Below are 17687 nucleotides of genomic sequence, written 5' to 3'. Positions count from 1 at the left end.
TTTTTTATTTCTTATTAAGAATAAGAAATGCTCAATTTATAATAAAGAATTGCTTTATTGTATTGCAAATTCTTATAATGACATTTATGTCCATAATCTAGATGATTCTATAACATAATTTCTAAGAAAACTAAGCCAAATGAATTAAACCCAACATATTTATGGCATTGTCGTCTTAGCCATATAAATGAGAATCGCATATCTAAGCTCCATAAGGATGGTTTATTAGATTCATTTTATTTTGAATCATTTGAAAATTGTGAATCTTGTTTACTTGGTAAGATGACAAAGGACCCTTTTACTAGACAAGGTCAAAGGGCTTCAGACTTATTGTGCTTAATACATACAGATGTATGTGGCCCACTAAGCATTAGTGCTAGGAGAGGTTATCAGTACTTCATTACATTCACTGATGATTTCAGTAGGTATGATTATGTCTACCTAATGAAACATAAGCATGAATCATTTGAAATGTTTAGAACTTTTCAAAATGAAGTACAAAATCAATTTGGTAGAACTATTAAAATCCTTGGATCTGATCGAGATGATAAATATTTAAGGCAAGAGTTTGATGAACATCTTAGAAATTGTGGGATTGTTTCACAATTAACTCCTCCAGAAACTCCACAATGGAATGGTGTTTCTGAAATGAGAAATCGAACTTTATTAGATATGGTTCGATATATGATGAGTCAAACAAATCTCCTTTTATCATTTTGGGGTTATGCCTTGGAAACAACTACATTAATTTTAAATAGAGTACCATCGAAAGCGGTTGAAAAGACACCATATGAGTTATGGACTGGCAAAATGCCCAGTTTGTCTTTTCTTAAGATTTGGGGGTGTGAGGCTTATGTGAAACGCCCAATTTCATATAAGCTAGCTCCAAAATCTATCAAGTGCAATTTTGTGGGGGTATTGATAGAGCATAATTTAGACCATTTTATCATAATGATATTGATGTTAAGTTACACTTTTTCTGCCTAATTTTGTGATTTTGATTTTATTCTGCAGAAAATGGTGTAAAGATACAATTTGGTGAAAATACCCTTAAAACTGCATAAAATGGAGCAAAGGAGAGTAAGTATGCCAAGTGCAACTTGAAAGGAGCCAAATAAGGAAAGTAATTTGAAATTCAAATTTCAAATCCTTAAGAGAATTTAAAATTCAAAATCAAGATTCAGCTCATTAAGGAAAGTGCTAAATAAGAAAAGTGACAAATAAGGAAAGTGCATTCGGCTCGACTCGGTTCGATTATAGCCTTAATATCAATATTAATAAAGAGATCGTGCATGAAAAAAATAATATTAAAATGAAAATATTGAAAATAAAAGAGAAAAAGCGTTAAACTGATATAAGACGTTCAAAATCTATAATAAGTTTCAAATCAAATTAAATTTAAAATTTGATTCAAAAATAGTATAAAATTAAATAAATTTAAAATTAATAAAATTAAAAAAAAGAGTTTCCTCGTAAACAGAATATATTAATAGAGAGAAAGCTCACTAAATTTATATATGAATAAAATTCAACAATTTAAATAACTCATTCAGCTCTCAAAAAAAAATACAATATATCATAAGATCCGCATTAATTTGTAAGTATTTTTCAAGTATTAAATCCTACCATCATTTTGGAATTTTAGAGTTAAAGTTTAAAAATATTAAATAAAATAAAATAGAAAATAAAAGAATTATGTGAGAAATATTTTAAGAAAGTTCACTTGTGCTTTATATTGATATTAATTATTAATATAATTTCTTTAACTATCTAATTCTAATGTAATTCTACCATGCAATGGTCACAAATAATATAGTAAAAATAAAACATAATATTTGACACAAGAAAATGATTTAGAGCTATTCACACACCCACAACACAATAATATATAACTTTTTTCGAATATTCTCAAAATAAACCAAAATCAGAGAATTATAAATTTTAGTTCACTTTTAAAATTCTCGATAATTCTACAAATATTGAATACATTCTAAAAAATTTCACAAAATTTTTTCTGACATCCTTAATTATAATATATTGTTATAGCAAACAATCTCACTCAATTATAGTCATCTTAATATATATATATTCAATAATGTATTAAGTTAAATATAAATATTATAATAAAATGATAATTTAAGTTCGGACTGCTAATTCTGACACTTGGAACGCATTCAGAGCGTTTGAAAATGATAGATAAGACTAATATTTATCCTTTTTGGATGTCACTTCCAAAGCCCGCGCGTCTAGACCAAAATTGCAATTTGGGTCTGATAGAATTTCTCCAAAATGAAAGTACATACAAATAAAAAACATGACTCTAAGTGCTTGAAAACTCACTCCCAAGTTTATAGGTCTCTGAAATTTTTCGATGTCAAAAAAGTTATGAGATTGGTATCCATGTGAAATCCTTTAAATTTTTGATACCATGTTTGGTTTGAAAAAAATCTCAAGAAAAAGGTAAAAGATCATAAATTTTGAATAGTCGATTCCTGCAAATAGAGCGATGATGGCAGATAAGATTGATATCTATGTGAAACTTATGAGAAGAAGAATCAAAAGAGACTAACTTTATTGGAAATGTTGGCCACAGGTGAGAAAAATCAAGAAAAAACGGATGGGAAGAAAAAGGAAAGAAAAAAGAAAGAAAAAGAAGAAGGAAGAAAATGGGAGGGATCATCAAACACATAAGTATTAAAACATAAGTTCAAAACATGGCCCAACACTCTAAAACTTAAAAAGATAAAATATGGTCGGAATGTAAGTCCAAACAAAACTAAAATAAAATAAGTATTTAAATAATAAAATATAGCAAGCCCATCATAACAAAGCTGAATATTCTTATTGGATTCGTATCACTCGCTATGTTTTATTGTGTTGTTTTTACATATTCTTATTTATTACCAATGATGTTATTCTATAGAACCTACGGTTTTTGTTAGTTTCAAGGACGATGGCTCAACTTACTTTCTTGCGGGAGACTTTTTGCTATCTAACGTTTGCCATTCAGAATCACACCTGTAACGACCCGAAAATCGGACCGCTACCGGCGCTAGGATCCAGATCGGCTTAAGGCCGCTGGGACCCGTAGCAAGCCTGACATATAACCTGTAAACCTGTTTAATCCCATACATGATCAACAATCATACATAAAAATCAAAACTTTCCTTTTCATCATACACCATACTCAACCTGTGCATGCACTAAACATAACATACTTAAACATTAATCCCTCAGTGGGATCTCATCATTTGCCCTAATGGGCGATACATCAGAAGTTGAGTTGGAAAAACATATACATCAATAGACATCAAGATCATGTATATAACAAAAGGGATTACAATAGACTATGGTCAAGCACACTTCTAAACCTTAATACCATCATTACATAACATGGCTAAACATAACATTAAATCATTACATAATTTGTCATGTCCACTTTCTATCTATTACAAAACAAGGACTTCTTTACTCTTGCTGACCTCCTGGTCTACCCTGTACCTGCAAGCCTGGGGGTTAAGGGAGAGGGGTGAGCTACAAGAGCCCAGTGAGCAGAATAGTAAAACATTTAAAACATATGATAACATGAAATGCATCACATCACAGCTAATCACATCAAGGATGAATTTGTCACCAATAGTCCCCTACATGGACCAACTGTGCCAGGGGCGTAGAATGGGCCTCACTGGTCTTTCTCTTACATAACATAACATAACATGGTCCAACTGTGCCAGGGGCGTAGAATGGGCCTCACTGGTCTTTCTCTTACATAGTGCCAGGGGCGTAGAATGGGCCTCACTGGTCTTCCGTACCGTATCATCATCATCATAGCATAGGGGGACTAATGGATCATTCAACATCCATCCACATCATCAAACATAATATGCAATGCAACATATTCGTGAGTCTAATGCAACACCCTATTATCTCATGGCATTCATGATGCGTGAATCATGCTAAACTGATTTATTTATTTAAAAGCATATGAGTTATTCCACTCACCTCTGGATAGCTCTGACCAGACACTGGGGCAACAGACTCACTGCTGGGGTCCTCGGTTCCTCGGGTCCGAACCTACACAGGTGGACTCAAATGAGGAACCAAACATACTAGAACATAACTCTAAAAACATCCCCCAAAAACCCCCTAAAACATCACAAAACATCCATGCAAAACATGCAAAGGAAGGCTGGACAGGGCAGGTTCGGCGGCACCTTCGGCGGCCGAAAGTCCCTCCAGAGCCGAAAGTCAGGCACTTTCGGCGGCACCTTCGGCGGCCGAAAGTCCCAGACAGAGACGAAAGTCTCTTTTCGGGGGCAAGCTTCGGCAGCCGAATGCTGCCTCCACAAGGGGGTTCGGCGGCCGAAAGTTCCTTCGGCTGCCGAACCTGGTTTCTCCCAAATGGGCAGAAACTTGGCTCAAATGAACCTCTTGCCTCCCAAAACCTCAAATCATGCATAAACTTGTTCTAAAACATGCATACATATCATACATCACACCTAAGGGTCTCAAACTATCAAATACCCCAACTACAACACTTCAAACATGCCACATTGTTCAAAAACATAACATTTGCTCAAAAACTCATACAACCCTAAACATGCCATTCTACCCCGTAAAACAACTTAAAACTTACTTAAAACATACAATGAGCTTAAGATCGGCTCTTACCTCTTGATGATCGAGAGAGAGGCGACCTAAACTCGGAGATCTAAGCAAAAGAGCTCCTGAGTTCCCAAAGCTCCAAAACTTGTCTTAAATGCTCAAAACTTGCAATGTGAGGTGAAAACTCAAGAAAAATGGAGGAGATTTGGAGAAAGAACACAAGATCTGGGGAGAGGGAGGTCGGAAGCTAGCTGCGGCCGAAAATGGGAGAAAGCTCGCCCATTTCGGCTAAGCGACCCATTTATAGGTGGCTGGCCAGGCCACGTTCGGGGGCCGAAAGTGCTTCCGCATGCATGCCATGTTCGGCGGCCGAACTTGAGTTTCGGCGGCCGAACCTGAACTTCCCTCACTCATGCTTTCGGGGGCCTAACGTGCCTCCAAAACGCATGCATGTTCGGCGGCCGATCTTGACTTTCGGCGGCCGAACCTGGGTTTTCCTCCAAGGACTTTTCATGCAAAAACTCATTTAATTTTCATTCAAAAATCATCAAAAACCTTAAAACATCTCATGAAAACATGGTTTTACCCTTCTAGAGGTCTCCGACATCCGAGATTCCACCGAACGGTAGGAATTCCGATACCGGAGTCTAGCCGGGTATTACAACACCGCTACGTTTAATGAATAACGCTCTCATAGATTGATGATTAATTGAGTTTACGACTTCTCCTTTCTCGTTGTGTTAATTCTTTTGTCCAATCCTGATTTCTGAGTTTTATTGTATTACATGCATACTACATTTGCTGTAATTATTTGATTCTTGCTGTTTTGTTTTAGCTTGTTCAATGTTTCAATTCTTAGGCAGTGACTCGATGATTTTACATACATAATATGTTAGATCGATTAGTGATTTTCTGTTTAGTCTTGTGTTGTTCATTATAAATTTTGAGTTTTATCTTTTCGTTAGTGTTTGTAAGCTTAAGCCTGGATTATAGTTGATTTGCTCTTTTTTATGAATTTTTAATTAACCGTCTATAACCGTCATTCTTTCTATGTTTTAATCCATTGAATTTTTAAAATGCAAGTTTGTTTGCACAGTAAAAAAAGTAATTTTTTTAAATTTTCTTTATATCTTAATATTATACATAATAATTATATTAGACAAATGTATTACTAAGTGATTTTTATATAATTTTTTATTTTTAAAGGAAATATTTTTATGTTAAATATAATAAATTGCCTCCTGACTCCCTCTATATGGGATGACAAAATTGATGTTGAAGGAATCTTCTATATAAAATGTATTAACAATGTTATAGAGTATAAATAACAAAGACATTAACATGTAGATTTCACGTTTTACAATAAATTTATTGTTTTGAACTGATTAAAGATAAATTATTTATAAAACCATCTCCTTCTTATGGTTATTAAAAAAAAATTTATTATGTTTCGATTCGAAATTAAATACCATGAATAAATATCATTACATTTTTATCAAATTATAATTTTTAATATGATAATTTTTTTTTAATATAGTTTGACAAATAAATTTTACTAGTTTCAATTTTGAAAGGATAATTTAATAATTAAACAATATTAGTTGAATGCCGTCCTACCAGGAAAGGAAGATATTTGTTTATCATCTTCTGAAACTAGTTTTTATTGGTTGCTCATATTCACTCCGCATACATTAAATCACATAAATTGTACTAAAATATTTATTAATTTAAATAAATTAACTTTATATTTCATTATTACTCAGATTTCCATTTTTATTAATGTACTATCAGAGAGATCAGTTTTCGGATAAAATGGAGCCCAACCAGTTCATTTAATGGAGTTTTAAAAAAAATGTGAAGAGGCCATCCTGTCGGTTTACATTCAATGGCAATGGGTGACATGTACGGAAACAGCATGCTATTGTCGACTAAGACTGAATAGAAAACCAAGTACAGGCGTGGTGACTTACAGACAAATAACAACAAATTCAAACAGAACTAACTTACGTTTTTTATTTTTCTTTTTCTTTTTGCTCTTGCTTCTAATTTTCATGTCTTATACGCCCCCCAAACGACATAGCTAGGCAGCTAAAAATTAACCCATTTGATCAGTTTATCAAGTAGTCATCCCTGGCTTATTGGCCAGCCTTGGAGTTGGAGATGACAAAGCATGCAGCAAACTACTGTAAGGAATTAAATACCACTAACGTATGATATATATATTAGACTAAAAAAAGCACTATCATATCTTCCTCGATATAACAACAAATCCTAAAGTTTGAATGCCTTATAAAAAAAACACCAAATTACCAAAGAATGATACGACATCCGAACATAAAAACAAAAAGAAAGACACTAAGGCCGTCATTTTTGGACTCTTTTTCATTCACACATTGCCCTCCTGCTGGCTGCTGTTGCTTGTCAAGTCGATGAAAATTTTCATCACCACCTTATAATAGAAAGAAGCACGAAAAAAACCCTTTCCATCAAAGGCGATATGTGGATTAGATTACACCATGGGATTGGTTGTGGTCGACGATCCATAGCCATTCATCATGCCAGTCCATGATCCCAAGTTATTGACGTACCCAAATGTGTCCTTCCCACCACCTGAGTGGCCCTGGTCTTGCCATTCAAGGGACAAAAGCTCGGCGTTGGGCTTCACATCAACTGTGTTCTGCTCATCATTACCTTGATGATCATATGGAAGCATTAACCTTTGGCAGGTTTCCATTAAAGTGCCATTGCTGCCATCGATGGATATCCCGAATGGAGAGCGAAGATCATGGAAATCTGGAGCTAAGCCATGATGATTCATCTCTCCTAGCCCACTAACCATACCCATTTCTCTGTTCCCCATAAAATCGTAGTTCCTGGAGCTGCCCACTATAGCTTCTAACTTACTCTCCATGAAATCAATAGGCCCAGGGTTTTCAAGCATAGCAATATTATACTTGCTCTCCATGAAGGCAGGGTTCGCAAATGTGCCTTGATGTGTGCCAAGCAAGTTATTAAGGTGTGAAAGTTGGACCGCAGGAAATGAAAGGTGAAGATCAGTAGGACTGTGGGAAGAAGATGATGATCTAGGGTTCTGATTAGTAGTATCATTAGATTTTTTAGACACTTTTTTATTCTTCCTACAGCCACCACCCACAGGGATGTTCCTTAAAGTGCCTCCTTTGGTCCAGTACCTTCTGCAAGTCTTGCAGAAGTACCTTGGCTGAGAGAGGCTATAATTGTTATAGTAACAAAATTTGGTGTGTGTGGAGTCACACCTTGGGCACTTGAGAGCTTGATGATGCTGGGGTCTGAGCCTCCTCTCGATCAAGGGCCTTGTGCAAGTGAATATATCCCCGGAAGGAGAAGAAGAATCCATTCCAGACTCATCGTGAATCGTGCCCTGACACGAGGAGAAAAAAGAAAATTATGTGAAACATGTCAGAATTTCTTGTCTGTGGTTTCAATAAAGCAGAGTGTCAATAATTTAAAATAAATGAACAAAAGTTCATTGTCCTGGCAGCGAAGATATCAGTAATAATTGATCCAAAAAGACCAGCTATTATTCCTCCGTCCTTTCACATATCAACTATAGTATCTCTAAAATGCCAGAGATTCCCAGAAGCCAATAATTAACCTTTCAAAACTAATGAAGGTCTGGTTTCCTAGATCGACTTTATAAAGCTTCACATCTGTATTCAGCATTAAAGATTTTGATAATTTAGACAAAAACAGCAAACTCTTTGATTTCTATCCACTTTCAGATCCCCTTGCATAGACATTTAGTAACACTAAAGATTAAACTCAAAATGAAACATAAAGGGACTAGCTTTCGCTTGTAGATTTCCACTCTAAAACACCATCTAAATTTCATGCCATTTTTAAGCCTTTACTTACATTTGGCTTATCAAGCACAGTGAGAAACTTCCACCGGCAAAACCTTAGTTAATCTAAAATGAAAATAGCCAGGGAGTATCAAACTAATATTGAAATGCTGAGCTTACCTGCAGCCAATTCGTCGAATCCATGCAAACTTGCAGCGAAGTAAGACCCATGAAACCAAATAAATTAAAGAAGAAAAAGAAAAAGAAACAGAGCTAGATAGCAACCAATTCACCAAGACTTGCCTTGAAGCACACACTATTTCTTACTGGGGGCCATGCAAGAGCTGAAAGGGCGAGATGGAGACAAAAGGAAGGCAGTAAGTGAATTGGGATAGAGAATAAGAGAGAGAGGACAGAAGAATGAGAGTAGTTTGCTTGTCACGTTGGGAGTAGGCTGTGAATAAGAAGGAAGAAAAAGTTGTTGTTAGCAGAGGCTATACACCTACTCTGCAGCTACGGTCCATACACAGTCGGCGAGCTTAATTCTTGGGCCCCTACTCTGTCCGTCCATTGCTATGACAAAGGGCCACCACCATTCTTCATCTTAGACCAATCTCCAGTAGCAAAATCGACGGCCCAGATATCTTTGGGGTATCCGGGTTAGGTTAAGGGGAGCCGTTGATTTTGGGACAGGAGGATACGTCAGAGATCGCGGCTTGGTCGTCACTCTAAGTGTTTGACGTGACAGAAGCTGAGAATGAGAGAGTATAATATTTTTCGGGGTTTTCGATAAAGAAGGCATACCGAAAGAGCACTCCACTTGCGGGCCCTAACGAGTGGAACCCGCTCGCTCTCCTACCACAAGCAAAGGATCGATTCTCCTCATGCGCTTCTCACGTGCCCTATGCTCTTTCTATTCCTAGCTCCTTCTACGTTTGTAGTTTGGAAAAGTATTGTATGCTATCAAAATATCGTCTAATTAATTAAAGATAGAGAGATAGCAATCAACTAATATTAATACAATAAAATTACGAATTTATTATATTAATATTTATTTATAAATCAACTTTATAATAATTTTTTCAATTTATTATTATTGTTGTTGTGAAGTGGATGACTGAATTTTGATTACGCTTAATTATAATCATCTCCACTTATGACTATTAATGATTTATTTTTTTTTAACAATTTGGCAAGGGTTTACTATCCATCAAACCATAAATTTAGTGACTGCTGTTTTTTTTTTTTTTTTTTAAAAAGAGTTAATGCATGTTTATTTTATAGGATTTAACGGCTAATTAATAAATATAAAATAATTTAGAGAAATTTTATAAAATAAAATTAATACCTAAACATGTAGTCTCACAGACTCTTGCCTTCCACTCATAAAATGCCTTGAAAAAAATGTTAAGCTTATTAATTGTATAATTAGTTATTGATTTACAATCAACAAATATTAATTATACTTAGTTGCTGATAATGCAAAATCAGAAGGTATAATTATGGAAATATATCAACTTTTAATTTTTTTAGTAGGGGATTGAGAATATTTAATTTTTTTTATAAAATAAATATTACTTTAGTTCAAAGAAAAATAGTTTATTGAATTAATTGTGTAATTTTAGCAGTAAAATATATATAACATTTTATGCCTAAAAATTTTCCAGCTCAAATTAATAATTAAAATATATAAAATTATTCATTTATTTTATATGTGAGTTTTACATATTTACATTTTTCATCCGAAAAAAGCAGTTAAATGGAAAGTGTATTAGTAAAATTTCATTGTGCAATCTGTTGATTAGTGATCAGCTACCGAGCTAACCTAAGCTAGGTTCTCCTTTTAGAACTGAAACACATGAGCGCGATCATCATACATCGCTTTAAGAAGGCAACTGGAATCTTTTATGTTTTTTTATCGGAATTTTAATTTGAAATGGGTGGATAAAGTTTTACATTCAAATGAGAAATCACCGGCGAGAGGGTGGTGCTTCTTAGTTTTCAGATTCAAAAATAAGAGCGAAACCAAAACAAAGAAATTTATTAAGGTAGCGTGAGGATTACATTCCGAAGAAGAGGGCCCAAAACACAAACCGTCAGGTGAATAAAGCATTTTTGCGCCCACGTTTCGCGCAATACTCACCTGACACTTCCTCCTCGCTTATGACTCCAGGACCCATTAAACTATCTAAAGGACGATAGATGGGACTAATCTATCTCATTCTCAAAGCCAGTCATCATCATTTCTCTTTTTAGTCACAGAGTGATATTCTATCATAAATCATCACACCAATCATGCTGCAAAAAAATCCAATTCATAAGTGTAATCACCTTATCATTTTATGATTACTGATTATAAAAGCAGATTGTAGATGTGAAGGCTCAAATGTCAGTTCAAAATTTCACAAGTGTCAACCGGCCTTTAATCACATAATCAAAGGAAAGGGTTTCAAACAGAGGTTTTATGCTAAACATCCATGAGATAGGGTGTTTTTGGTGATACTTTAATTGCCATCATAATGGTCAAACAGATAGACATCGTAGAATGCGCAGTCAATTCGAGTCATTTGGCATAGCAAGAAAGCTAAATGGGTCCACCATAAGTCCCTATGATTTGAATGTGTTGAATGGGTTTTTCTTGAGCATATGATTGAACTGCCAGGTTTCAGTAGACAACGAATTGCATGGATATTAAACTACATTTCAAAATTAAAAAAAAAAACAAAATGGAAGAAAATAATTGAACTTGGATTCATCATTAGCTAACTTATTTTTAAGTAAAATTTACGTTTATTAGAGACGGCATTGCATTCAGGTAAAAAGATTTTTCTCTTCTCTTTTAGAATAGGTGAGACACTATAGCATCAAGAGAGGGGGGAAGGGAATTCTTTTTGGCTGTCTATTTTCCCCCTACTAGTTGTTTTAACTTCAATTTGTAGCAGATCAACCTGTTGCTTTTCGTTTTTTTTTTTCTTGTTTTTATTATAGTCATCGCAATGGAGCCTTAATCACCTTTTATAATGTTTTCTTTGGCTTCCTTGTCGACAAAGCTTTGGGATAGATATCTCTAGCCAGTCCCCCATTATGTAATGCATCTTCAGCCATTGAGACTATTTGGTTGGCACTTGTGTTGGGCTGTCTCTATTGTTACCCCCTTTCAAGGCTGATTCTAGTTCTGTATATGCCAAGCTTCTTCCCAAACTTGTTTGGCCACAAATTCGGGTCCTAATGTGTTTCATGGGACGACTATTGCTACTAATGAATTAAATATGTTCAAAACTCGTGCACAGTTTAGTATTTTTCTTAATTTTGAATATAATCCAAAATTTTCTTCCAAAAAATAAAAAGACATCAAGAGAGTCATATAGAGCATGGAGAAAGAAGATTGATAACATAGGGAGATGATTTCATATCTTTAGACTACATCCTTGTAATTGCGAGACGCGATCAGATATGATGACCGCTGGATTTCTTTACCTGGATCAGAGGCTTGACCACAGCCCAAGGCCCATAACGTAGAGGCCCACGCACCTGATATGCACAACAAGCCTGGCTCATTCAACCTTCAAGGCCCGGCTCAACCAAGCTTCTTCACTCAGATCGGCCCAGTCCGCGACCAGCAGGCCCTCTCCTCTCAGGATCAGCGTCCGGCCCGACTCTCGATCCAGCCCAGTATCAAGAGCCATACTCAGACAGCCTAGCAGATCCGCTCGAGCGTACGCACGAGGAGAATCAGAGGCCGTTACGCATGGAGCAGGCGGCTGATACCCTCGTACGCCCGAATCTGTATGTCAGGGACGCGTGTCCCAATCATAGAGAAGCCTTTACACGTCACCAGCAAGCATAGCGAAATGGATAAAAGGGGAACCCCCTCCCCAGAAAGTTTAAGATTATTTTTCAATACCAAAACCCTTGTAAAACCCTATTCTATTGGATCTCAGATTATCAATTTGCGCCGTCTGTGGGAAACGAAGGAGATCTTTTCATCACCGGAGTTTTCACTTTCAAAACCCACTGAGATCCACGATGGCAAACCACCAAGAAAGTAACCTTAACATTCCAAATGACCTAAGCTCTGCCCAAGATGGGCAGCAGTTCTCCTTTTCTAGCCCTACAACGTTGAATAACCAAACGCCTATCCCTCTTAATCCCTCGCCAAGCTTGGCAGGGAATACTCCCACTGTGACTCTGTCTAACCAGGACATTCAAACCATGGCTCTCCAGCTACAGACTACTGCTCACTGGTTAGGGCAGATAATGCAACAGAGGGGCCTTAGCACCCCAGTAAATGCACTCCCAGTAGTGGAGGAACCCAGAACCAATGAACCCCAACCTACCTCTGACCGCCTCCAAACTAACAGCCACGATGCCGGGGAAGAGGAAGAACCGGAGGCCCGAATCCATGGGAGAAGGGCAAGAGAGTTGATAGAAAATGAGGAGGCGGACAACTATTTTGCCGGAGCAACCAGGGAAACGGGAACTGAAACAGAGGAGGAGGAATACAGCTTGGGCAAAAGATCCAGCCCGGAAGACGATAAAATGAACCAAAAGCTGAAAAGGTTGAAAGAGCAGCTCTTAGCCGAGCTAGGTAAGAAAGATCAGAGCCAAACCTCCTTGCCCACTTCTTCTCCCTTCTCAAAGATAGTGCAGCAGGAGACCATTCCCAAGAAGTTTATGATGCCGCCGATGGCGGCCTATAACGGAGCTGGTAACCCGAGAGAGCACGTCATGAACTATAAGACCTTCATGGAGTTGCAAACCCTGTCAGACGCCTTAATGTGTAAGGTGTTCCCAACAACGCTCTCGGGACCAGCGCGGGCGTGGTTCAACAGCCTGGAGGCCGGAAGCATTAAAAGTTTTGGAGATCTTGCCACCCGCTTCATCAGCCGGTTCATAGCCGGGGTGCCAGCAGACAGGAAGACGAGCTATCTGGAAACAGTGAAACAGAAAGAAGGTGAATCACTCAGGGAGTATATCGCCCGCTTCAATACGGAGGCCCTGCAGATTCCCAAGCTGGATGAAGGAAGGGCGGTGGAGGCCATGCAAAAGGGAACAACCTCTGCCGAGTTCTTTGGTTCTTTGAGCAGGAAACCTCCGACCTCACTGGCTGAGTTGATGAAGAGGGCAGAGAAGTATATAAGGCAGGATGACGCCTTAGTGATGAGTAGATTTGCTAAAGGAATGGCAGGAAAAGAGAAAGCCCCGGAGGAGAGGAGGCCGGAGAGACACGAGAAGAAACATGGAAAGAGGCCTGAGCCGTACAAGCAGTCCTGGGAGAGAAGGGATCAAAGGCCTCCTCCTCCTCCTCGGGCTCTTGAACCAAGAGTGCTCCCTCCTTGGGTTCCCGAGAAACCAACCCCCCTCAACGCTTCCAGAGCCGAAGTGCTCATGGCAGTCCAGGATAAGGAGTTCCTCCAGTGGCCCAAACCCATGAAGTCGGAAGCAGATCAAAGAAATCCTGACAAATATTGTCAGTACCATCGGAGCCATGGGCACGATACGAATAACTGTTTTCAGTTAATCGCGGAGATTGAGAGGCTGATAAAAAGGGGGCACCTCAAAAATTTTGTAAAGAAACCAGAGGGACAGAGGCCTCAGCTTGGTCCGACAACTCAGACGCCTAGGAGAATAGGAGCTGGACCAGTGAATGATGGGTCCAGTGGGACCATAAACATGATTGTTGGAGGAACGGGAGGACGGATGAGCCGTCGAGGAAAGAAGAGAAACCGAGAAGGGGAGACCAGCAATAGTGAAGTCATGCAGATCGTTGAGCACTCTTCCATGACTATCGCTTTCTCTCCGGAAGATGCACAAGGCATTCAGATGCCCCATGATGATGCGCTCGTCATTGAGGCTGCCATTAATAATTTTCGAGTAAAGAAGGTTCTAGTAGATGACGGGAGTAAGGTCAACTTGCTGCCATATCGGGTTTTCCAGCAGATGAGAATCCCAGAAGAACAGCTGGTTCGGGACCAGTCACCAATCAAGGGGATCGGAGGAGCACCGGTACTTGTCGAAGGAAAGGTAAAACTGGCTCTTACCCTGGGAGAAGCACCTAGAGCTCGCACCCATCATGAGGTGTTTTTGGTGGTCAAACTCCCACTGAGTTACAATGCGATTTTGGGGCGACCGGCGTTGTTCGACTTTGAAGCTGTCACTAGCATCAGGTATTTGGCACTCAAGTTCCCAACGGAAGAAGGAGTAGGAATGGTTCGGGGCAACCAGGAAGAAGCAAGGGCGGTATACTTGGCCACAGTAACAGAGCCGAGCTCAACTGGAGAGGCACTCGACTCGGAAGTTCTGGAGGTCAGAGATGAAACAAAAGAAGCCCGGACAGAGCCAGTTGGAGAGTTGGAAACCTTCCCCTTATCAGAAGCAGATGCAAACAAGGTTTTCAGTCTTAATGCCAGCCTCACCAAAGAACAAAAAGGTGAAGTCATGGCCCTGATCCGAAGTCACGCGCCGACCTTCGCATGGAAGCCCTCAGACATGCCGGGAATTGACCCCAAAGTAATGACACACCGATTGAATGTCCTCCCCGAGGCCAGACCAGTGAAGCAAAAGAAGAGAGTAGTGGGAAGAGAGAAGCAGCAGGCCACCCGGGAAGAAGTTCAGAAGCTAGAAGAGGCAGGCTTTATTAGGGAAGTCATGTACCCACAGTGGTTGGCAAATCCGGTGTCAGTCAAAAAAGCCAATGGCAAATACAGGATGTGTATAGATTTTACCGACTTAAATAAGGCCTGCCCTAAAGATTGTTACCCCCTCCCTGATATTAATAAAATGGTCGACTCAACGGCCGGTTTTGATTATATCTCTTCTTTGGATGCTATGTCAGGTTATCATCAAATCCCAATGGAAAGGTCGGATGAGGAAAAGACCTCATTTATAACTGAAGATGGAACTTACTGTTATAGGGCTATGCCCTTTGGATTGAGAAATGCTGGGGCAACTTATCAGAGGTTGATGAATAAAATCTTCAAAGACCAGATCGGTAGAAATCTGGAAGTGTATGTGGACGATATGGTGGTAAAAAGTTCAACTTTCCAACAACACATAGCAGATTTGAGGGAGATATTTGGGGTGTTAGATCAATACAGAATGAAGTTGAACCCAGCAAAATGTGCTTTCTTCATTAGGGGAGGAAAATTTTTGGGGTACATGGTGAGTGGTAAAGGCATTGAGCCCAATCCGGAGAAAGTGGAAGCCATACTGAATATGCCAAAACCGACCTGTGTAAGAGATGTTCAGAGACTAATCGGGAGAGTAGTAGCGCTTAACCGATTCATGTCGAGGTCGGCAGAAAAGTGCTTGCCATTCTTCAAAAAGTTGAGGAAAGTACCGAATTTCAAATGGACAGAGGATTGCCAAAAGGCCTTCATAGAGCTTAAGAAGTATCTTAGCTCGCCTCATGTGCTCAGCAGTCCCATAAAAGGAGAAGAACTTCTGATATATCTGGCGGCCTCAGAACAAGCAGTCAGCGCAGTACTAGTAAGGGTGGAAGAAGAAGAACATAAACCTGTTTTCTACGTTAGCAAGGTACTCAGAGACACTGAGGTCAGATATTCGAACATTGAAAAATTGGCTTACGCCTTATTGCTAGCAGTCCGGAAATTCAGAGTTTATCTAGAAGGCCACCAAGGAGTCGTGATGACAGACCAACCCTTAAAGAAGATTCTACATAGGCCGGAAACTTCAGGGCGGATGTTGGCATGGTCTGTAGAAATTAGCCCTTACTGTCTAGAGTACCGACCTCGACAAGCCATAAAATCCCAAGCTCTGGCTGACTTCATAGCGGAGTGCGCATTCAATGAGGAGAAAGGAGGATCATCCTCAGAGATATCAAGAAAGGGGGAAGAGAGAGAGCCCCCCCAAGAATTTAGCTAGAAGCTGTATGTAGACGGAGCATCAGGTGCTGAGGGTAGTGGCGCTGGGATAATGCTTAAGGGGCCAGAAGGTTTTAAAGTATGTTATGCCTTGCGTCTAGAATTTACGGCTTCTAACAATATGGCCGAATACGAAGCCCTGGTCAACGGAATGTTGGTAGCTTCGGAGGTAGGGGTAACCGACCTCGAGGTGAATAGCGACTCTCAGTTGGTGATCAACCAGGTGATGGGAGTATATCAGGCTAGGGACCCCATCATGCAGAACTATCTTGATAAAGTAAAGACTATAGAAGCCGAGCTCACGGGTCGGGGAGTTATCGTCAGATTTCAAAGAATACCTCGGGATGAAAATGAGGAAGCAGACCTGCTTAGTCGATTGACCAAAGAGGAGTTAGAACAGCTCCCCGATGAAGTCTATATACAACATGTCCGAACACCTGCCTTTAAAAAGACAAACACGGTACTGCAGGTAGAACAGAGCCCAACTTGGATGACCCCATACCTGAGATACTTGGAAGAGGGTAAGCTACCCGAAAATAAAGATGAAGCCAGAAAGATAGCAGCTCGTGCTGCCAACTATCAAGCAATAAGGGGAACCTTATACAGAAAAGGGAAGTCCAGCCCATGGCTCCGGTGCGTGAGTCCGGAAGAAGCTGCAAAGGTAATGGAGGAAATATATAGAGGCCTATGCATTAGCCAACAAAATATTCAGGCAAGGGTACTACTGGCCCACTGTTAAAAAAGAAGTAGAAGAGTTTGTCCGGAGGTGCGACGTATGTCAGAGATTTGCTAACGCTATCAGAACCCCTGCACTCCTCAAGCAAGCATATCCAGTCCATGGCCTTTCTCACAATGGGGAATCGACATCCTGGGACCTTTCCCCAAGACTACGGGGCAAAGGAAATTCGTAGTGGTGGCTGTGGAATACTTCTCGAAATGGCCAGAGGCAGAAGCAATAGCCACAATCACAGCTCGCAAGATGATAGATTTCGTATGGGGACATATCATCTGCAGATTTGGCATACCTAGAGTACTTATCTCAGACAACGGCAGACAATTTGACTGCAGCATTTTCAGAGCCTTCACGACGAACATAGGCATATGGCATAAGTTCTCCTCCGTGGCTCATCCTCAGACTAATGGCCAAACAGAAGTCACTAACAGAGCTATCCTTCAAGGATTAAAGAAACGGCTGGATGGCGCAAAGGAGAATTGGGCAGAAGAACTCAATAGCATACTATGGGCACTCCGAACCACTCCCAGAGCGCCCACTAAAGAAACACCGTTTGCACTTGCTTATGGCACAGAAGCCGTAGTCCCGGTTGAATTGCAGATCCCCACTCATCGAGTCCAATTCGTTAGTGAGAATACTAATGAG

The 17687-nt window shown here is 39.4% G+C and overlaps 1 protein-coding gene across 1 annotated transcript; it reads right to left on the bottom strand.

Moving 5' to 3' along the window:
• Positions 1-6827: 6827 nt before the first annotated feature.
• Positions 6828-8986, bottom strand: LOC110617582 (dof zinc finger protein DOF5.6). The gene is made up of 2 exons (XM_021760477.2): positions 8607-8986; positions 6828-8005 (listed from the first exon to the last, which is right to left on the bottom strand). The coding sequence occupies exons 1-2, from the start codon at positions 8655-8657 to the stop codon at positions 7115-7117; spliced, it is 942 nt and encodes a 313-aa protein (XP_021616169.1). The 5' UTR covers positions 8658-8986; the 3' UTR covers positions 6828-7114.
• Positions 8987-17687: the final 8701 nt, after the last annotated feature.

Source organism: Manihot esculenta, chromosome 6, assembly GCF_001659605.2.
Source record: "Manihot esculenta cultivar AM560-2 chromosome 6, M.esculenta_v8, whole genome shotgun sequence".
Lineage (NCBI taxonomy): Eukaryota > Viridiplantae > Streptophyta > Magnoliopsida > Malpighiales > Euphorbiaceae > Manihot > Manihot esculenta.
The sequence above is the reverse complement of the archived record's forward strand: the minus strand, read 5'-3'. Positions and strand labels throughout refer to the sequence as shown.

What these genes read in the sequence shown, in the direction of transcription:
- LOC110617582 (XM_021760477.2), bottom strand. Translation starts at nt 8,657, where the DNA reads ATGGGTCTTACTTCGCTGCAAGTTTGCATGGATTCGACGAATTGGCTG. An exon ending in ATTCGACGAATTGGCTGCAG is followed by an intron (nt 8,006 to 8,606) that starts GTAAGCTCAGCA and finishes TCCTCGTGTCAG; the next exon opens with GGCACGATTCACGATGAGTC.